Source organism: Vanellus vanellus (genome assembly GCF_965231255.1).
Source record: "Vanellus vanellus genome assembly, contig: HAP1_SCAFFOLD_33, whole genome shotgun sequence".
In the NCBI taxonomy this organism is placed as follows: Eukaryota; Metazoa; Chordata; class Aves; order Charadriiformes; family Charadriidae; genus Vanellus; species Vanellus vanellus.
In genome coordinates, this window is record NW_028128339.1 from 749165 (window position 1) to 770872 (window position 21708).

General features: G+C 51.8%; 1 protein-coding gene across 1 annotated transcript in view; it reads right to left on the bottom strand.

The window, feature by feature from the left end:
- The window catches only part of LOC309684574 (electroneutral sodium bicarbonate exchanger 1-like), a gene marked incomplete at both ends in the record, with an annotated part of 378865 nt that extends 359474 nt beyond the window's left edge, over positions 1-19391 (bottom strand). Inside the window, 22 exons of the mRNA XM_082500461.1 lie at positions 5816-5950; positions 6051-6224; positions 7502-7570; positions 9017-9268; positions 9865-10026; positions 10380-10493; positions 11196-11357; positions 12241-12346; positions 12449-12694; positions 13579-13712; positions 13847-14021; positions 14511-14602; positions 14767-14913; positions 15348-15435; positions 15809-15966; positions 16097-16206; positions 16353-16541; positions 17493-17653; positions 17845-17980; positions 18384-18527; positions 19239-19318; positions 19378-19391. Coding sequence (XP_082356587.1) covers positions 5816-5950; positions 6051-6224; positions 7502-7570; positions 9017-9268; positions 9865-10026; positions 10380-10493; positions 11196-11357; positions 12241-12346; positions 12449-12694; positions 13579-13712; positions 13847-14021; positions 14511-14602; positions 14767-14913; positions 15348-15435; positions 15809-15966; positions 16097-16206; positions 16353-16541; positions 17493-17653; positions 17845-17980; positions 18384-18527; positions 19239-19318; positions 19378-19391 — 3048 coding nt within the window. The remainder of the gene's footprint in view (positions 1-5815; positions 5951-6050; positions 6225-7501; positions 7571-9016; positions 9269-9864; positions 10027-10379; positions 10494-11195; positions 11358-12240; positions 12347-12448; positions 12695-13578; positions 13713-13846; positions 14022-14510; positions 14603-14766; positions 14914-15347; positions 15436-15808; positions 15967-16096; positions 16207-16352; positions 16542-17492; positions 17654-17844; positions 17981-18383; positions 18528-19238; positions 19319-19377) is intronic.
- Between the last annotated feature and the right edge of the window lie 2317 nt (positions 19392-21708).

Below are 21708 nucleotides of genomic sequence, written 5' to 3' on the forward strand. Positions count from 1 at the left end.
ATTTTTCCTCTTCTTTGTTTCTTAACTTTTTCAACTCAAACCAAAGGTGTTGGAAAGGGCGGCCCCGTGGGCAGAGAAATCATTCCTCCCTGCGAGATGGGCTGTGGCACCACAGGGCCATCTCACCTGAAAGGAGGAAACCCACAGGTCACTCCTTTGGTCCAAAGAGTGGAAAAAAATAGAAAAGAGAACCACCACCACCACCACCACCCCCCACCCCCCACCCTCCCCCACCCCCCCACCCCCAACCACCAAATCAGCCCCTCGCTGAAGGCGTAAGGTGGGAAATAGTGCAACAACTGTATTTTTTGCAACAGCCCCACTTAAAAAATGCTGTAATGATTCATAATGACCCATCCGACTAAAACCAGGAGTAGCAGTGACCTACCCGTCAGCTTTTAGCATCCTGCTAACCAGCTTAAAGGCACCGGTGAGGAGAAGAGTTTAGCCACAACCAGCTCGAAGGAGGAAAAGAGGATCTTGCTTTTAGGGGAACGGCTGTCTTTGCAGAAGGTAAGTGCCCCCGCGGCTCGACCGCCCCTTCAAACCTCGATTTCTCTGGCTGTTTTCTCTGTAACTGCTCCCACAGCACCACGGATCCTGCAGCTTTCCCTGAATCGTAATAAAACCTTCCCTAAATCCGGCAGCAGGTTTCTGACGTCTCCAACGCCTCCGAGCATCCCACAGGGATCCCGCATGCCGCTGGTCCCCCGGGATTTCCAGGCTCTGACCCCTGGCTTGGCTCAGGTGCCCTCTTTTTTCACTCAATTCCTCAAATTTTAGGTAAAAGGGCACTGGGGATGCGCCTGCCTGACCCCACAGACCTGTGACAGAGGGGGGTTTGAAAGAAATGAATAAAAAAAATACTATATGAAAGATAACTACAATCTCTTTGGATTTAATGTAATGCTAATTAACTATTGCAAATGGGCAAAAATATACCCCCAAGAATGTAGGGAGGAAGAAATGCTCAATTTCTGTTGTGCGCCGGCCCCTCCCTCCCCCCACTCCCCTTTCTGAGCTCCCTGAGCACCCCACGGTCTGGCAGAGGGGACACGTGTGACACTGCTGTCCCCTCCCTCCTGCAACACAGAGCTCATCGCAATTACTTGCACAGAAAAACAACCACAATTAAAAAAAAAAATATAAAAACCCAAATTAAAGAAACCCACAAAATTTAAACCCCCCAAATTTAATAACCCAAATTAAAAAAAAAAAACAACAAAATTTAAAAAACAAAACACAGTTAAGTCATTCAATTTTTCAAACCCCCAAACCCACTAATTTCAGCCCTTTCCCCAGTCAGCTGGTTCCCCACCCCCACGCAAATGGGCTTTCCCCCAAAAATCAGTGCTGCCCACTCCCCCATCCCCTCCAGCCCCCCCCAAAAAAGCTCCACACCCCCCTCTGCCTCCTCCCCGCCCTCCCAAAGACACGGCAGCAGCGCAGTGAGACAAACGAGAGGTTTATTCCATTCTTTTTCCCATAACGTTCAATGGGCAACAAGAGAAAAAGGGCCGACAGTCCCGGCTCCGGTGGGGGGAACCCCTCAGTCCACAGTGACGCTCCACCGACGGGACCCACGCGACGGCGACAGGGATTTGTGTCATTTGTGTTCCACAGAATGAACCCAAAATAAATTAAAAAAACCCAATGAAACAAAAAACCTAAAACCAAACACAAAACCACACAAAGATTCAAAGTTATAACTAACACAGATTTGCTTGGGGGATTCCCCCCCCCCCCGTTTTATTTACAACACGGAGCGTTTCCAAACTAGATCATCTCTTACAATAAAATAAATATATTTCAGCATCTGCGCAAGAAAAAGAATTGCTGCATTTCTACATGTAGTGCACTGGGGGGGGTAAAATAATAACCCCACCCTTTTATATTACCTTTTTACATTACACCCCCCACCCCCTGCTTAAGGATCTCTATTAAGCGCATCATTTTAGGAAACTTCTTTCGAGGGGCCCCCGGGGGTGGGAGGAGCTGTTTGAAGGCACCGAAGCGCACAGCAGCCCCCGTCCCGCCTCGCTGGGAAGGGGCTTTGCTGCCAACTAAAGCATTGCGGGTCACTACAGGGATATCTCTTTTGATTCCTAAAGCGACTCCAGCAGCAGCTTTGAGAGGGATTCCTCCTCCCGCCTCCTCCCCGTAAAATTCTCCTCTGCACAGGGAAATATTAAATCCTCCCAAAATACAGAGCCGGCCGTGGGATCACGGAGCACGAAGGGGGGGACAGGCGCAGCACTGTGTCCCACAGTCAGCCCGGGGGGTTACAGCCGCCTTTTAGGTGGCTCAGAGTCACGTTGTTAACCAAGGCCTCAGCTTTCATTTAATTCAAAATAAATACATAAATATATAAATAAATAAAAAGTCTCACCTTGTAAGCAGCAAAAACCCCCGAGCTTCGAATGCAGAAGAGGGCCACGCCGGGGAAATCTGCTTTGTTTTTTAAGTAAGGACTTTTGGAGGCAGCCGCCAAGGTTTTGTGGCCCCTGGGGAGGGGGGAGATGCAGAGCCGGACTCAGCCCGCTCTGCCCCAAAACCGGTCGCGTTTTCCCTCCAGGGTGATTTTCTTCCTTTCTGTCTCTGCCGGAGTGATGCCCGGCACGTGCCGAAAACAATCCCAGGCTCTGGCCCCGGTCCCGGCCAGGAGGGAGTGAAGCTCAGCCCCACTCCCTCCTTTTCCAGGGAGGAAAACAAAATGGAAAAAAAAAAACCAAATTGTCCTATATTAGAAGTGTATAATTCCATTTTAGAAGTGTATAATTCCATTTTAAGGGCAGGGCAGCAATAGGGCTAGTACCACAGCCCCACAGCCACTGTGGGTCACCAGCGTAACGATTAAGTTAAAGTTTCTTTTGGGAAGGGGGGAGAGACGGGGACTCTCCTGCTCTGGGACCTTTCCCCTCCGGGGAGGCAGAGCCGGAGCAGCGAGCACGGTCCTGCCCGGAGGGCAGCATGGAGGGGACGTGCATGGCCATCCCTGAGGAACAGCAGCAAGGAAACCCCGGTGCTGCACCTTTCCCTTCCTCCGAGCCTTTTTCTTTTCCTCTTTTTAAGGGCTCAACCAGTTTCTTCCCCCTCCGACCGTCACCGTGGGGCACTGGCACCAGCCGCTTTGCAAAACCCCATCCCGTAAAAGCCGCCTGATTTTGGCCCTGTTTGGGGATGCGCCGCTTCCATCCTTACAGAGCAAACTGATAGATGATTTGTTTTTCTCCCCCCTCCCCATTTAGCAAGAAGCACCAACGTGCCGTTGTCATTTTGGGTCGGTTTGCTGCAGAAAAAGGCTCCCACAGGGGACGGGATAAGCCGATGGCAGGAGGGTCCCTGCACCCATCCCACCGCTGCTGGTGGAGGGCGGCAAGGGGACCTTTTCTTCGGGGTTGTCCTCTCCTCCCGGGCTCCGCGGCCCCACGCCGCAGCCCAACGACCCCACCGAGATGGGAAGAGAGCACGAGAACCATCTCTGCTCAACAGCTTCTTCCTGCAAAGGGGCAGGAAAAAGGAGGAGGAAAAGGCACCTTCCCACTTGCCTCCGGGCTCATCCCACCCTGCGAGAGGCTTTGTGAGGAGAGGGGAGGAGGAAAAAACACCACAGCGAGAGAGCCAGGGAGGGAAAAGGAAGGAAAGCGGAGGGACAGCGGAGGGGCAGCCCGGGGACACAGAGCCCCAGGTCTCGCCTGGCCGCTCCCGCCACCACCCGGCGGATTGGAGGGGTTTGATCTGAAGCGCTGCCTTATATTAATTTAACAGCCGGGGGAGGAGAAGGCGCCATTTCTGCCTTTTGCAGCTTCCAGGCTGACGGCAGAGCCGAAACAAGAAAAATAATTATCATAAAAACAAACAAACAAACCAACAAACAAAAATTCCAAAAACACTCCAGTGTAAAACTGGAGCGCAGGGAGCAAATGCTTTTCCTTCCCCTCGGCCCAACCGCTCGGGCGCTCCGCGCTGCCCCGCCACGGAGGGCATCCCTCTCCTGCCAGGGAGAGACAGAAGGGCGAACTGAAGGCAGGACCCCAAACCAGACCCGAGAACCCGGTCGCGATGAAGAAGAAAGTGGAGAATGCGTCACACACAACAGAAACATTCAGAGTTTATTTTTGGGGAACAAAAGAAAGATAAATAGAAAAGGAGTGAGATATTAAAAAAATAGCACCGAACGATGAAGCGGCAGCAGTCCCTCTACTGCTACAAAACGGCAACAACCCACACACGAACACACGGAGGCGGAACACCACCGAACTCCCACTGACTGTCATGTGCACCTCAGTTTGCTGCTCTGGAGAGAGGGAATGCCTGAAGCACACCAAGGACAGCTGAAACCATCGCCGTGGCTTAAAGGGGAATCCGCCAACTGGAAAACAAAATAAAAGCGGTTTCTGCCCATGTCTGCATGGGCACATCCCCGAGTCACGTTCTCACGCCTCTCCTTCAAAGTCAAGATTCCTAAACATGAAAACTGGAGTTGGGGGGATGGAGGAGAGAGAAAAGGAGGGAGAGCGTCATCAGTGGGGCTGCTGCCCCGCTCGTGGGACCGTGCTGGCAGAGAGGAGCTGGTTCGTGTGCCGCAGCCCTCGCCGCTTGCTCGACATTGCCGGCAAAAAAAGAAAAGCCGTAGGCATGTGCCACAGCTTGCAAAGGAGCACGGCCACGTTCCCACGCGATCCTTTACCTCTTTTCTCCCCAGATTCAGACTGTTTCCATGCTCATAGTGAGAGCCTTCCACACGGGTGTTTTTGATATCTCTTCCGAGATATTAATCTCCGAAGGATCAGTCCTGCAATAAATATTTGAGACAGCAATCCGTGACTGCGGGAACTGACGCCACCCAGCGCATCAGCACCAGCAAGAGGAACGGGGGGGAGGAGAACCAAAGCTGCGCATAAGCACAGCGGGTTGGGCGGGAGGAGGAGGTTTGGAAGGCGAGCCGGAGAGCCGCAGAGCTACAGCTCTGTGCAAAGGCTCTGCACAGAATCCCAGACTGGTCAGGGCTGGAAGGGCCCTCTGGAGCTCACCCAGTCCCACCCCCGCCAGAGCAGGGGCACCTACAGCAGTGGCACAGGACACCTCCAGGCGGGTTTGGAATGGCTCCCGAGTGGGAGACTCCCCCACCTCTCTGCGCAGCCTGTGCCAGCGCTCTGCCGCCCGCCCTGCCCATAAATTTGCTCTTCCCGCCAAGCTGAGTGCATGGCGCTGGGATGCTCAGCAAAGATAAACGTGGAGAAAATTCTGCCAACCCCCTTCAGGCTAATCTTGCCGGGGGTCCTGCTGCTTGGTGGGGCTTTACCTGTCGCTGCTTGGCTTTGGGATATCCGCGGTGCTGCTCTTGCCCAGCTGCAGCCGAACGGAGTTTGCAGCAGCAGCTTCCATCATCTCCTGGGACTCCTGACATAAAAAGGGACAAATCAAAGTTCTCTGTCTATGATCGAAGTGGAGATAAACTGAACACCCAGCAAAACCCACGTGCTGCCCTCTCCTTCTGACCTTCTGTTAGCGCAGCCGGGGAAGGACCTTTCACTCCAAACATTTTGGGAGGGGGTTAAAACCACCCTTATGAGCAAATCTTTCCATCATAATTATAATGTTTATTATAAATGGCACCTTTAAAAATTGTACCGCTATTCAAGTGTTAAGCTCACTGCTAATTTAAAAAGTTATGATGCGGGATCCAGGCTGTCAGGATCTATTTCTATTGAGTTCGGATCTTCCCCCAACATTTCAAGAGAAGCTGTGACGGAAAGAGGCAATCTCAGAGCCCGAGGGAGACACCCACCCCCGAGCACTCAGCAAGCATCACCTCTTCTTCTTTGGCTTCATTTTTGGCATCGGCCAACTTCTTCCTGCTTTCTGGCATAAGGTCATCCAAAAAGCTGAGCTCCCGCTTTGAGAAGCAGAAGTCCATCACTTTCCGGACAAACACGAGAGCCAAAACCTTCACAAAATAAGAAGGAAGAGGGGGTGAGGTCTGAGATGATGTTACATCTCACTCCGACGCTGCAAATGTCCCACTGCTGAGCGGCACCGGCTCTTACCATCATGGGAAAGATGATGGCAGCACGGGACACCTTGATGGCCCAGAGCAGGACGAGGCAGATGAGCTGGATCATGGTGAAGAAATGCACTTTCCGCAAGGGAACGTGCCGCAGGTAGATGAAATCCGGCTGGTGTTTTGCCGGCATCCAAAAGAGCTTCAAGCGGTCAAAGAACTGCAAAATAAAAGCGGAAAAGTTACCCCTTGGGGCTGCGGAAAGTTTCCGGCCCTGTTGGCACGTGGAATGAGTTTTCAGGATCTCGCGTGCAGTGAGAAATCCTGGATCCCACTTTGTTCCTCCCGGGAGCAGCACCCGTTTTCCCTTTGCTCCATCTATAAACCAGTGTGTCCATGAGAGCTGCCCACCAAATTGCAATTATTCCACGTCCTTCTATTATAGAATCACAGAAGGGTTTCGGTTGGAAGGGACCTCGAAGATCATCCAGTCCCACCCCCTGCCCTGGGCAGGGACACCTCCCACCAGCCCAGGTTGCTCCAAGCCCTGTCCAACCTGGCCTTGAACACCTCCAGGGATGGGGCAGCCACAGATTCTCAGGGCAACCTGCGCTGGTGCCTCACCACCCTCACAGGGAAAAATTTCTCCCTGATATCTCATCTCAATCTGCCCTCTGTCAGTGTCAAACCATCCCCCCTCGTCCCATTGCTCCCCTCCCTCATCCAGAGTCCCTCCCCAACTCTCCTGGAGCCCCTTTAGGCACTGGAAGGGGCTCTGAGGGCTCCCCGGAGCCTTCTCTTCTCCGGGCTGAACACCCCCACCTCTCCCAGCCTGTCCTCCCAGCAGAGGGGCTCCAGCCCTCCCAGCAGCTCCGGGGCCTCCTCTGGCCCCGCTCCACCAGGTCCATGTCTCTCCTGTGCTGCAGCCCCTGAGCTGGAGGCAGCACTGCAGGGGGTCTCCCCAGAGCAGAGCACAGCAGAGGGCACAATCCCCCCTCGCCCTGCCGGCCACACTGCTGATGCAGCCCAGGATGCGGTCGGCCTTCTGGGCTGCAATCGCGCATTGCCGGCTCACGGTGAGCTTCTCATCAGTCCGCACCCCCAGGTCCTCCTCAGACCATCTCACCCCCCCTCCCTGTTCTTCTATAAAAATATATTTTTAATATATTCTATTCTTCTGTTTGTTATTTGGCATTTCTCAGCCCACTCAATCCCCCAGCGAGGATTCCCACCGGTAGTAGAAATTGTCTTCGCTTTGCACTGAATTCCCCCATTTTCACCACACCAAACACTGCCCTGTCCCAAACCGTGACGCAGAGCGCGCTGAACTTGCCTGGTCCTCCCGCCCTACGTACCTCCTGTGCCCCCACCAATCTTCTCCTTATACAAAATACTTTCACTGCCTGCTTTTGGGGAGGTTTTCTCCCACACCACTGCTTTTTTCCTGCGTCTCTGGAGATGACACAGCAGGGAGCTGCACGCTGTAAAAGTCCGTACCTGAATCCCTCTGAGCGACGACACGCCCATGTAGAGAAAGACACCGTAAAGCACAGGCATGGGTATAAACTGGGAAATTAAAAAAAAAAAAAGAATGCAATAATTTATTTTTTTAATTGCTTTTTCAGTATTACTGCTCTCTTCTAGAGGCACTGCCTAAAATTGCCTAAAGCTTTCCAGTTTCCACAGGGTTGGAGATGTGTCACCTCTTAACCCGTAGAGGTTTTGTGCGTGCGAGTGAGTTAATGCTCTGCTTTAGGCTGAGCTTCTGAGTTACGTTTCATTAGAATAATCCTATTTTCCTGAAAGGTTGGAGGAAAATAGGCCATTTCACCCATGCTACTGTACGCCACGTTCTGTGATGGCAGAAGAACATTTCTACACATTCTTGCGGCAACACCCAAAAGCAAAGTGCCTCCTTTTAGCCTAGAGCTGTGACGACTTTGTGGGAGTGTCCTGGTTTGAGAGACACAGGACTAATTTCTCTTCTAATGCTTGGGAAAACTGCACTTTTTTAGAAGACTCCAGTGTCTGAATTTGTGAAAATATTTACTTTACAGCCAGCTATGGTGTGTGGGTCTCAAGGTCTCAGCGTTTTCGAGCTCGCCAGGTGCAGGGATGAGGAGGAGCGAGACCCGGGCACTTGACCCAAGCTGCCAACAGGATTATTTCATACCATCAACGTCACACTCATTATAAATTAGAAAGTTTGCTGCGAAGTTCTCTCTCTCCCTTGATGGCTGCCATCCTGAGAACTTCGTGCCCTGGTGCCGGAGCCCTGAGGCCTTCCCTTCCTCCTGAAGCCATAGCACTCGCAGTGTCCCACATTAGCTGTCCACTGCTGGGAGTGCACAGCTTCCTACTGATAGAATTGGCTGAGTATAATCTTTGCATATTCTGTACTGGTGTCGGGATCAATATCAGTTCTTTAGTGCTGTTAATGTTAATTATCTAATCTTATTCTATTAAATCTGTTTATACTTCAGCTCTTGGGTTTTCTTGTTTTTCCCAATTTCCCTTTCCCAGGTGGGGAGGGGTCATCGGGTGATAGAATGATTGTCTAAATGACAACAAATTGTTATGGGTCTCTCAAACCGTAACAGGGAGGAACACACAAGGAAGCCCACGGGGATGATTTTGGTGTGTTTAGCTACTGGGAAAGGCTGTTGGGAGGCATTTGGGGGAGCCAATTGCATCCCATAAGGTGCTGCCTGCTTGAAAGACAGCAGTGTACTGGTCTGAATCCGCTTCATCGTAACCCATAAACACAGGTGGGCCTGAGAGACACCTGGGAATTAAAGCAGTTGTCCTGCTCGCTTGCCTCGAGGACACCAAACTGGGGTGTGAAGGGCTGGAAAGGGTAACTGAGGCTGGTTCCCACTGTGGGCCAAGCCTCAAGGTTTGGGATCGCCTCCTCCTCTGCTCCACACCGACTCAGGCCTGGAGGGAGGGGATGGTTTTTGTATAACTTCCAGAAAGCTCACGCTTGTTGGGCGTTTTGCATTTTCCTCTTACCTTTAACACCGAAGTGAAGAAGACAGAGCAGCCCATGAGCACAAAGATCATCAAGCCGGTGACTCTCTGCTCTCGTATCCCCAGAAACTTGGGTTGTTCTCCTGGAGCTGAGCAGCCAGACTCCACTTTGAGGCTATTCACGTGGGTGATGGACAGGACAGTCGCAGCCACAAACCAGGGCAGCCCCATCACGGAGCACACCCCGAGCATCACGGCCACCATGAAAAGGTCCAGGTGGTACCCGCATCCTTTCTGTGGGCAGCAAAACAAGGAACAGAGCATCCCACAGCACAAGAGCGAGGACAACGTCGCGACTCAGACTCAAACCCTACTTGGGCGCAAGTCACCCTCTTGAAAATTTAAGAGAAGAATTGGCAAAAATAAGGATGGATCCGGTCTTTGCGCAAGCACCTTGCATGAAAATCTGGCAGGAGTTCAGACCAAGTGGATTTGGGAGGTTTGTGCAATAGCTACTTCTCAAACAAACACACAAACAAACAGACTATTTTCATTCATAAAGAAATTTCTACTGCTTGTAAGCAAGATGTGACCCCGAGTTATCCCTGGCAGTGCGTCAAAACAGTTCGTTCCCCCAGCTCCTGCTGGCATTCTGAAACAAAAACACGCTTCTATAGTGCTCGAAAATTAATTTGCTCCTCCAAAAGATTGCTCATCTGAACTGCCCTCGTTTGCTCCCTGTGACATCACTAATCCAGCAGAGCATCCTGCCACACAGCCTGACCTTGTCCCAAACCAACGCCTTCACAAAGCACTTGGCATAGGAGCTTCTCCCCACACCTGCAGCCCAGAGTGGGGTGGGGATGGGGTCAGCTCTTGCAACCCCTTACCTTCAGCTTGTGCTCCTTCCTGTTGACAATGACAGACGTGATCTGCTGGTCCATGAATATCAAGATGGTGCAGAGCAGAGCTGGGATGGGCGCGGCCAACACCGTCCACCAAGGGTTGGGCCCTATGGGGTTGACCAACCACCCGCGGTTGTCTCTGGTAGGCTGCAACAAAGCCAAAACACACATCAGGATCAACTCCCAGCCCAGCCACTTCACTGGCTTTGATTTTCCTCTCCATCGCTGTGCCGCCTCATCTCCTGGCCCTGCCTTCGTGTCACCCTCTCCTACGGGGTTCAGCAGTGCCAGCGTCCTCGTCGCAAGCACCTATAGATACTTCTGTAGGTATCAAGTTTTGGGGCTGGCGTCTTCTTTCCAGAAGGAAACGATGCATTCGGAGGTGGAAGAGGAGATGGTAACACCACCAGCATCCCCAGACTCAGCCCTGTCCTGTCCCAGCATCACCCTGTGGCATCCCCAAGGGCCGAAAGCGGCTCCACACCAAAACACCCCATTACCTTGAACATGTGGGGGACGTGGAGCTTCGGCGATGGGATCCCAACCAGGAAGTCAATGAGGACCATGATGACGATGGTGAGGAAGACACCAAAGTCACTGACTGTGGACCGTACCTGGGGCAAGAAAGCAGAGCTGAAAGGGACAGCACAAACGGGGCCATACCGTGAGATGGAAAAGTTAAAGACATCAACAGCATTAAGGCTGGTTAACAAATTCCCACCACTCTGAGAAGATGCAGCCAAATCCCTCGTTTGGATAGTGTTGCTGTGTTTGTACCTGCAAGATCTGGTGTCAGGCAATAAAAAAAGTTTAATTAGGTGGAAAAGGGTGGTTTAAATTCAAACTTAAAAAAAAAGCCAATAAATATTAAAAAATAATGAAACAGACGTCTGCCACTACAGCTGCACTCACAGCTACAATGGGAATAAGGCACTGAGGCATCATTTGCTCCTCAAAAGGAAGAAACAGTGTCTTTTGTGTCTTTTTCTATGGCAGTTCCTCATTTGAATCAACTTTCCCCTTGGGCACACAAGGTGAAAAAAAACACAAATGAAAATACAACAAACAACCAACTTTGGAAGACCGATTTCCCACTGCCTGGGGAAAAAACCACTCCGGGGCAGGTCACGAGGCAGGTGGGAAACGCTACGATCGTTTTGCACTCCTGGAAATGAGTGAGAGACATCCAAGTTTGGCCTTCAAGGTCCAATATTTCCCAGTTTGACCAAGCGGTGGCAAACACTGCTTAGTGCTCCGGGAAAGCCATTTTGGGAAATGAGTGTGGAGACTGCTGCTGGCCACCGTCTTCTACCTACTCTGGTCGGGAAGTAGCGGCTGGTTTTAAACTTCTTCAATAAGCCCGACAGGACAAAGGTGGAGAAGAAGAGGATGCAGCACCAGAAGAGGACATCGGGCGTGTAGGGGCCATCGTGTCCACAGGCAGGTCCACGAAACTCTCCATGCAAATACCGACATTCCTGGGGAAACAGAGCATCAGGACACAAAGGTAGTGCACATGCGTCAAGGAAACCTCGGATAACTAGGGGGATTGGAGGATCTTGCTCCAAGATCTGTGACCTCGGGACTGCTGCAGCTAGCGGAGATTTATATTTAACGATCAACAGCAGCTGAATAAGTGACACATGGAACTACACAGACAGCGGAGAGAGGAGATGTGATGGGACACTGTACCACAGACCTATGGCACATCCTCTGCTTGAACAGCAGGTAACCGTGGCTGAAGAAGACACCAGAGGGGAAGGAAACACTGGGAACTCTTGGGGAGAGTGAAAGAGGGAACGGGGAAGGAGGGCTAAGACAACAGTGACAGGAAAGGAGAAGAGACAAATTGTCCCTTCCCAGGGTCGGGCTCACAGGACACGGCCAAGGGGGGTGAAGATGTCCATAAGAGCGTCCCACCCTGTGCCTGAGCTCTGCTTCCAGCAACAATGGCCCAAGGGGCTGCTCAGACATGCAAGTTTATGCACGTACCTTCAGACAGCGCTGAGTAAGAAAGCAAGGCCTGGAGTTACTAGGAACCAATGAAGGAAGCTAATTACAGCCTTCAAGCATGAACTTAAGTCCTCCAACTTCTCCAATAACCAAAGCACCCACTGAACCTTGCTCCCAGACAGAACCGCTGTCCTGAGGATAACAGTTATTGCCCACCATGTCAGGGATGAGGTGAACTCTCCTTCCCAGGCCCAAGGAGGTTAAACACACTGAAGTAATGACTTTTCAGAGCAGCACTGGCACAAGTTGAAGCCCACCATCACCTGAAGGGCTCTGAGCTTTGCACCAGGCCAGTGCCCCTGGACCCTGCGGCCGCGGCACGAGGAAGCAGTGACTCGGGGCACTTACAGTCACCGTGAGGTTCTCCCAGGTGATGCCAGACACATTGATCTTGTTGCTCTCCCAGAACTGCAGGGTTTCGTTGCTGGGATGGGTCGGTGCCTCACACTTACAGCTGGGAGGAGAGAAGCCAAGACAGGGGTGAGGGGAAGGCGATGGAGGTGCAGCCCTGAGCTCCTGCCAAGGGGCAGCGGCACTTTAGGAGGAAGAAACCCACTAGGAGATGGTGAGGAAGTCCAGCTTGCTGTGCGTGTGCACAGGGTAGGTCTCTCGCAGGTGACTCAGCTTCTCCAGAGCCTCATAGATGAAGATGATGCAGATGAGGGAGGCGAAGGCTTCTTCGGTGAAGCGGGTGATGTAGCACACCAAAGAGCTAGCATCGGTGGCCACCAGCACTATGCAGAAGAAGGCGGTCCACAGCCCGATGCATGCCCGGAGAGAGAGATAAGAGAGCGCGTAGTCCCTGGGAAAGCAAAAGAAAACGCAGGGTGGAGAGGGCAGCAAGAGACTCCGAGCCGTGCCTTCCTTCGGGGAAAGTCGGCAGCAATTCAGGAGCGTGTCAAGGCTGCGGATGGTAAATGCAGTTTCCGGTCCTACGACAGACAGCCTTGGGACTGCGGCACAGGGTGTGGGCCCGCAGGAGGAGAGGCTAATTAATCCTTATTTAACAATGACCTTGTGTTAATGCCTCGGAGGCTAATTGAGGTCAGGTCCCTGTTGTGGAAGGTGGTGTTCTCCCACATCACCCCAATGCCCTAACAGCGAAACCGGCTGGGTTTGCACCCAGTTACCTGCTGCCAGCAAGTTGGGGCTTCATAATAAATTTAATTGCAATAAGGGGGTTAATCTCCCATCACAGTTGCCACAACAAAAAGACTGTCATGGAAAATATCCATTTCGCGTGAAAAGCTCCTGCTTTCTCAAAAATCATCAAAACATTTGACCAGAAAACTCTTTGGATATGTGGGTAAAATATATTTCCACTTCCAGCAAAAATCATACAAAAAAGTGCCCGAGTTTGTACTGAGAGGAAAGCAAATCTTCCCTCATTCCCAAACCAGAGTCATTTGTCTCATCTTCCCTGTGCAGCCCATCTCGGGCATCCACATCCTTGTGGTTTCTCCTCCTCCTGCTCTTTCACTTTAACCCTAAAAAACCCGAACCACCCATCCATCCTTCAGAGACTGAGGGCTCCTGCACCGTCACATACTAAAGCAGCAGCGCGTGATGTCTGTGACACAGAAGACAACTTAAATCTACCAACTACCACTAAGAAAAACATCCTTTCTCCATCCCTGCCTTCTTCCAAAGGCGCTCGCAGCACCTGGCCGCAGAAGCCAGCCTTACTTGCAGAATTTGTAGAGGATCTTCTCGAACACGAGGACGGGGCCGGTGCTGCCGAGGATGGTGAGAGGTTGGCCAGCAAAGAGGGAATACACCACGCCGGTCATGGATGCGCCCAGCAGCGACTCCATGGCACTCTGTCCGGGGAAGAGAGGCAGCAGCGAGTAATTAAATCATTAGGGGGAAAAAAACAAGTGCAAATTCACTGCAGCAAGGACTTTTGCATGAGTGTTGTCCTCCCCCGTGCCACCCAACAGAGAGAGGTGCTCACTATGTGGCCGTTGGTCGCCTCCCCCAGCAGTCCCCCGAAGGTGATGATGGGGGACATGCAGGCACAGTAGAGGAACAGGAAGGACGCCAGACACTGCAGGCTCAGACCATCCCGAAAGTCACTCCAGAACCAGGGGGCTTTTCGCTTCACATCCCGGATCAAACCGCCAAAGAGCCTGGAGGAAGGAAAAAAAAAACAAAACAACATTTTCGTGGAAGACAGCGTTGAGTTTTCTTGGCTGAGGAAGGACAATCACAAGCACAGAGTAACTTCCATTGCTAAAAAGAAGTCTCCTTCTCCCATTTTAGCCCCAGTAGAAACTGAGGCATACAAAAAACCCCTCCAACAAAAAGAAAAGGAGACCAAACCTGAGAGCCCGTCCCCTCTTATTGCAACAGTCCCTCACTTTGAGAAGCAGCAGAGCTCTACCTGGAGGTACTTACACATCTGCTTCCACCCCAAAGCAAGAAAACCTGTGTGCAACCATGCTGCGGCTCAGCCCAGCTGCCCAAATGTCCCACCCACCCAGCCCAGGGGACCAAGCTGGGAACCTGGAGCCCCTTCACTGACCCAGTTAACCCCAAAACTCTGCTAGAAGGGAGGTGCACACTCAGATTTTAGGGGCAAACAGAAAAACACCCCACCAAACTATTTCAGTTCACACCTTCCTGTCCGCTCCAGTTCAGGACCGCTGTGTTTCTCCAGCTTGCTGTGAGAAGCGCTGTCATCGAGAGCTTCTGGCAACTTCCTTTTTTCCTGTTAAAATGCAAATAAGATAAAGATATGTCTTTGCAGCCACTGGCTTGTTTTGCTTTTTGGGCTGGGTACGTGACCTGTGAATTTGGGCCCCTGAGCAGCACCCCCAGCTGTGCTGCCCTCCTGCCTGTCCTCCTCGTGCCTCCTTCTGCCGCAGCACTCACCTGCGAAGGGACGTTTTTCGGGGGCTCAATTCGGATGGAGGGATCCCACTCTCCTGGCGGCAAAACCATGACCTGATCCAGAAACTCATCGATGCCAGCCACCAGGTCAGCCCGGTTCTTGGCTTTATAGGCAACGTCGTGGAAAACCTGCCGTAGGAGACAACCTGGTGAGAGCATGACCCATCTCGGATGTCCTAACCAGTGCAATAAGCTCTTGGCTAAATGCAAGGTCATTTCCCCCAAATTGCCTGTTGGAAGTGGCAGGAAATATTCCCCCCAAAGGAAAAATCTGTGCATCACAGTATTTGTAACCATCTCCACCAGGCTCCCGTCCCCCATGGCACACCACAGCCTTCTGCTTCAAGAGGAGAAGTTTCACTGGCCCTGGCAATGCCACCACTGGGGACAGCATGCTGGGGACCCTGGGGAGAAGGATGAGGCGCGGGCTGCAGCCCAGGTGGGATTTTAGCCTCCTGCAGGCAGCTAAGAGAGACAACAAACCCTCTTCCTCACTACTACAGAGACAGGGAGAGGTGAAGCCCCAAAAAAATGACCCAGAGATATCTCTTATCTCGTCACACCTCATCCGTCATGATAGTAGCCATGGACCTGCCGATCTCATGGTACTGATGGGCTTTTCCTCCTGGTCCAAGCAAAACAAACAGGAACCTAGGCAAGAAAACCAAAATGAGAGAGAAGAACATGGCCTCACTCAAAGGGCGCCCAAGGAAATCCCTGGGAGCTCCCAGCCCAGAGCGTGGCTCCAGGGGGGACGTGTAGGCTCACCGACTCCGGTGATGAATTTGAAACGCATCAAAACCAAACACAAATTTGAGGTTTGGACCAACTTTCATTAAAATTGGCCAATGGGTTTAAAAGCTCCAGCAGGGAAGGGAGGAATGAAAGCAGGGAGATGTGGGTGGGAGAAACGTGCTTGCTCCCACTGGCTGTGTTCCCCTGGGACGCCCAACTGATGCATGAATTTGGTGTTTTGTTGTGGTGTTTTTTTTTTAAATAAAAACTTTGCGCTTCTCATTCAGACCTCGTTGGGATGGGAACTTCCATCATGCCCGAGAGGAGGACAGCTGGGCTCAGGCGGACAAATGCCACGATGGGCTGGCGAAGGAAATCCAGCTCTCCTACGAGCACGCTGCACGCTTCAGCCCCGGTGGGAATTTTCTTCATGAAGCGCAGCTCCGCCTGGGCACGACAAGGGATTTTCAGCCATTACCCCAAAAGCAAAGCCCACAGCACTCTGCAGAACACTCTGCAGCCAAGTTTGCAAGAGCAAATCTGGCCTAAAAGCGTAAGAAAGCTACGAGTGTCTCACCTTGCTTAGATCCATCGGATGGCTGTCATGGTTCACCCCATTTTTAGCTTCTGCAGTGGTGGGAGATGGATGAGGAGTGAGTGTTTGGGTTGGGAGGAGAAAGAAAGACACTGAGAAAGACAGGCAAGGAGCAATCGGGACACTTCTCCTTTGCCGGGAGAAGTCTAATGGGGCCAAAGCCCTGCAGAAACCTTCACCTGGTGCCAAAGCCTGGCAGAAACCCTCACTGGGTACCAAACCCTACAGGAACCCTCACCTGGCTTGCCAAGGGGATGCACGTCTAACTGCTTCTTGCTCATGTCAGCAAATGAGCAGACGATGGGGAGAAGGTTGTTTCTTTTCTTCTCGTTCTGATGGTGATGCTTCTTCAAAAGCACTTCTCGAACTTTCGCCCGCGTGCACTCATCAAACTCTGCGGACTGCTCTTGCTGGCCCAGGATCATATCTGGAGATGGCAACGGGAAACGAAGCCGTCAGAGCAGAAAGTCCCCAAGCCCCGACCCCTCAAGCCCCCGGCGAAGGCTGCGCCACGCAGGATACCCTAACGCGGGCTCAGCCTTGCTTAGCAAGACGTTTTAATGCAGTTCAGCCTTTGCAGCGAAAGGAAGAATTCTCTTTTGCTAAAAGCCATCATCAAAGTGCTTATTCATCACTCCGCTCAGATAATTATTCCCCATCCTAGATAATGCCATTTTTTTGCCCGATCTGGCGTTTCTAGACAGACTCTCTAGACTCGACACATTTCAACAAATTATAAGCAATCTCTATCACAGACTTTCCCAGAGTTTCCTTTGCCCATCGACTGCAATTTGGCAAGCCCGGGGAGAAACGTGCTAATAACGGCTCCGATTTCTCCAGCTCTTGCAAGGGCTGAATGGAGACCTGCCAGTCAAAGATAATTTCTCCAAAGCCGCTTTTTCAATTAACTTCAATTATCTTCCCCACAGAAATATGCTGCTTGGTCACCTGCCAGATAAACTCTGCCTTTAAAGCTCTTAAATCCTGGATGTTAAGGCAATAGGAAAAAAAACCAAAACAAAGAACGGGAGGAAACAGCTTGTAGTAAGTAGTTTATTTAAGGAGGTTCAGCTCTTACGCAGACTCCGTGTTCCTGAGAGCAGCCTGCCAAGCCCTGACACTCCTTTCTGGCCGGAGAATATTCTCTAATCGCCTCTCTGACCCCACAAATTGCTTTCAAAAGGCTCCCATACTGGGAGAAAAAGCTGATGTGACTGTTGTACACCCAGTCTACATCCAAAAAGCAACCCACCACTTAAAAACACAGCGGAGGTTCTGGAAAAGGACGTGCCATTTGGGCAGGGCTTGATATGGGAGTGAAGGGCACCGCGGCAAATTGAGCTCGGCCGTTCCCGGCGGGACGCAGTGCGCTCAGTACCTGCGATCTCTTCGATGCTGTTGGCACAAACATCCAGCAGCACTGTCCCGTTCATGATGCAGCTCCGCAGCTCAAAGAGGCTGTGCAAGGACAGCGTGGCCACGTAGGGCTTGCTCCAGCGCTCACCACCATCTTCCACGTCCTCCTCAAACTTCAGCCACCTGCGGACATCGGGCACGATCAGCCCCGTTGCAAGAAAATAGCCTCAGCTCTGCAACCCCTTTGGTGCAGCTACGGGGCGGCAAGAGGAGAAGGCTCCGCGCATCGGCACCTGCAGCTGCAAAAGCTTCGCGTCCCGGAGAGCGGAAGGCAGAGCCCACAGCTGCCACCGCAGCCGGCAGCAGGGATTTACCTTGCCGTTTCCTTCCACTCGGCATCTTCACCCTCCTTCAGGAAGATCTCATCCAGCTCAGTGAACAAGTGGTGGGGAACGTGCTGCTCGTCCTCCTCGGTGCTGAGGATGAACTGCACCCGCTGGGATGGGGTGTCTGGGGGCAGAAGATAAATCCCGTTACCACACCTGCATTCGACCCATCACGCTCACACACAAAGTGGCCATCGATCAGCACCAGTTCAGCCCTAAATATTGGGCTAGCCCCTCTCCCCCGGGTCTGGCCGGGCTTGCACAGAGCCACGGAGAAGGAGAAGCATCTGTTCCACCTCTGCATAAGGACGGGCCACTTTCCTTCCCCACGTTTCCATTTTTAATGGCAGGATCCCTCTAAGGAAGACCAGCCTCAATCCATTATGCCTTCAACTGCCTCCCAAATAACGCCACTTTCCCTCAGAAGAACAGCAAACCACACAAATCAGCCACACAGACCTGCTTGCAGAGGACCCCGGCACCCATGCAGCCCCGAGAAGGCTCGTGAACGCTGCGGCGGGACTTACAGTGGTAGCCCTGCTCCGTCGGGGCACAGTCCTTCTCCCTTTCCTTCTTCTGATGCTTCTGGCGGTGGGGTCGGTGGTGCCGGTGGCACCGGTGGCTTTGCCTCACCAGAGGCATCCGCACGCCCACGGACAGGGTGCGGTGGCCTGCGAAAAAAGCAGTGTTCGCATCACTCTCGATATTGCGGAGACGGTTGACGCCGCTGCCACGATTAAACCAGCACATCCATCCCAGGAGGAAACACCAACTTCTCTTCGTTTTAGTTTCACTGCATCCCCGAATGTCAGAGACCCCTCCCTTTTTCCAAGCCTGTTTTACTCTAACTTTGCAACAACAGAGCAACAACAAGCGATGGCTCCAGGTCACCTAAAAGTGCCCTGAAAGTATCAACCCTTGTCTAAAATTCCAGCTTCGGCTGGACAACACTCAGGCCTGCTCATTAAGCAGCGACAGAAGGTAATTATTTTTAAAATCTTTGTATGGCACAAGGCAACAAGAGGATATCCAATCAGTCCTGTGATAATGAAGTCTGGAACAAAAAAAAAAGAAAATCACAGCCCTGTGTCTGCAGCCATCAACTTATTCTCCTGACCTCTCCAAGCCAAGAGCAGCCTCTGAGAAAACAAGCTGGGAACTACCAAGCTCTGTGGCCAACGCTCACACCGCAGATGCCACGGGGGCTTTTTCCCCTCTGTCTAAAAGCCATAATATTAAAACAATGTGAAAATAAATGTGCTTGTTTATTTAGAAGCACGCCACGTTTCGCTGCAGGTGATGCGTATGCTGAGCACGGGACGCAGCAGGGACTTTGCGCGACGGGAAAACGCGTGGGACTGGTGGCACCTCTCCCGACTCACCTTCCAGCTCCTCCTTCTCATAGTGAATATTGACAATGGTGCTCGTTCTTCCCTGGTCAATCACCGCCTCCTCGTCTTGTCTCTGTTTAGTGAGGAGAAGAAGATATAAGTTGGGGCCAGGTGAGGAGAGCTCCCTTACGTCCTCCCAGTCATCACCCATCCCTGCGCCACGCGAGCCCAAGAGCATCACACCTCCGTGTGTCTCCTCCTCCAGGCACAGCCCTAAAAACACGGACTTGGAGGTTTTTATTCCCATACCCAAATAAAACCACCTGTAATGTCACCTGTATTGTATATACTGTGAGTCTGGAAGGATTTACTAAAAGGGGAGAGAGTTGAGTGTTTCAAACCAAAACCAAACCTCCTGCTTTGTTCTTGTGGTTCCTTTCGAAACAATAAAATTAAAAAAGGGATTTCCAAACTGGGGGTGGAGTGGGGTGGGGTGGGGGAACCCAACTCCACACTTTTGATCACAGCCAGTTTCATTCTCCAAACGTGATACCTGCAGAACTCACTAGATGGCACTTGGCCACAGGACATGGCCACCACCAACCTCCAAAGGCCCTCAAGAACCTGCAAGGGTGAAGCTTCGACTTCAGCCCAACCAGGCTCGGGCTTCTCTTGCTGCAAGCAAGACTGCGTTTTTCTCCTCAAAAGAAAAGCCAAAGGCTAACAGCTAATGCCCTCCTTGGCTGAAATACCACTGCCAGCGCTGCACAAAGAGCATCTGTGCCTTAAAAGCCAAAGGAGAACTACAGGAGTTCTCTTCTCCCCTTGTCCCTGGGCTGGGGAAGGGCATCACCGGGATTACCACGCTCAAAGAAATAAAAACCCAACCACATCTCACACTCGAGTCGCAACTGCAACTTTGAAAGGGCCTCCAGGAAACACTTCGCTTTAGAGAAGAGCAAAATACCGGAAATCTGCTTTTTATCCCCCAAATCCCTGCTTTGACTGAATGGCATCACCTGCCGCTGCGCAGCAGCAACGCTCGGGAAGCTCACACCTCCCCCGCTCACCAGTTAATTTAATGAGCAAAAGGAACAAACGTTCCCATCTGGAAATGAGTTTTTTCTGGCCCCCGAGTACTAATTTCAAAGCTGACTTGCTGCGACCTCCCCACCAGCTCCCGGCACTCGCCCACGTCACCCGGCAGCCGGATTATGACGCGCCTGTGGCTTTCTCGTCCTCTCTCCCACGACGATCTCCACCACCCTCTGTCCCTTCTTAGCAATGCGTCTACTCCCCTCCAGATTTACCGGAAAAAAACCTCAAAACCCCAAACCCCAACCTCAGAAAAGGCATGGGACAAAAGGGGCTTAATCAAATCGCTTTAAATGGCAATTTTAGTAAAATCGTTACTTAAGTAAAACACCAATTTGAATTAAATCACAATTTAAGTAAAATCGCCACCGAAATAAAACCCCAATTTGAATTAAATCGCTATTTAAATTAAATCGCAACTTAGATACAATCACAATTGAAATAAAATCGCAATTTAAATACAACGGCGAGCTTGAGTGTGTTACAGGGGTGTCAGAGTGGGAATAAACGGAGCGATTTGGGCATCACAGCTCCCCAAATCCCCCCGAGCGACATGGGGAATGTCTGCTTCTCTCTCAGAAACCATTTTGGCTCCGTGCTCCCACCCACGATGCTAAACCTGCCCCCGGCAGGGCACAAAGCATCGTCCCCCCCGCATCCTTCCCTGCTCTGGCGACATGCCAGTGGGATTTTGGGAAGTCTCCCCCCCTTTTTGGGGGATGCGCAGCCCCTCGGCACACCCCTCCCACCTGTAACTCTTCCAGAAGTGTCATTTTGGGACCCTCCTCCTGCTTCATCCTCAAGTCGGTCACCGGTTTTGGGGGATAACTGAGCCTCCAGATCAATCAGAGGACCAAACCCTTCGACTGCAGACCAGTGACTCCCAGTCTGCACCATCTCCAGCACATAAACAGCGACCGTTGCTGGGATCGGAATGTTCAGGGTGACCCCGGCAGTTATTTAAAGCCATACACCCCAATACTGATCCTGCTTGGAAAACTTAGCGGATGGGGAGAAACCTGCTTTGTTTTGAGGAAAAACTATCCAGAATAGAGAAAAGGGGTGGAAACGCTGCATCTCGGCAGGGCAAAAGGTGTCACACAGTGTTTGAGTGTACTTGAAAGCCCAAACTGCCAAAAGACCACGTGAGGCACAAACCATTGGGGAAATGCCCGTTATGGGGCAGCCCTGATTTTCATCAACATTTCCTGCATCAAATCAGGGTGTTTCAGGGAGGTCTCCCTTTGGCACGGCCTCCGTCCCTTCGCGGCTTCCATAAACCCTCGTTAGCCAGACCAAGTCCTACGCCGTATGGAAATGGCCAGAGAAGCCCCATGTTTTACTCTCCTGGCTTCCGCCAGCTATCTCCAGCCCTACTTTATGTTCCGAGCGGAGCTAATCCCTCATTTCCAGCCTACAGATTCAT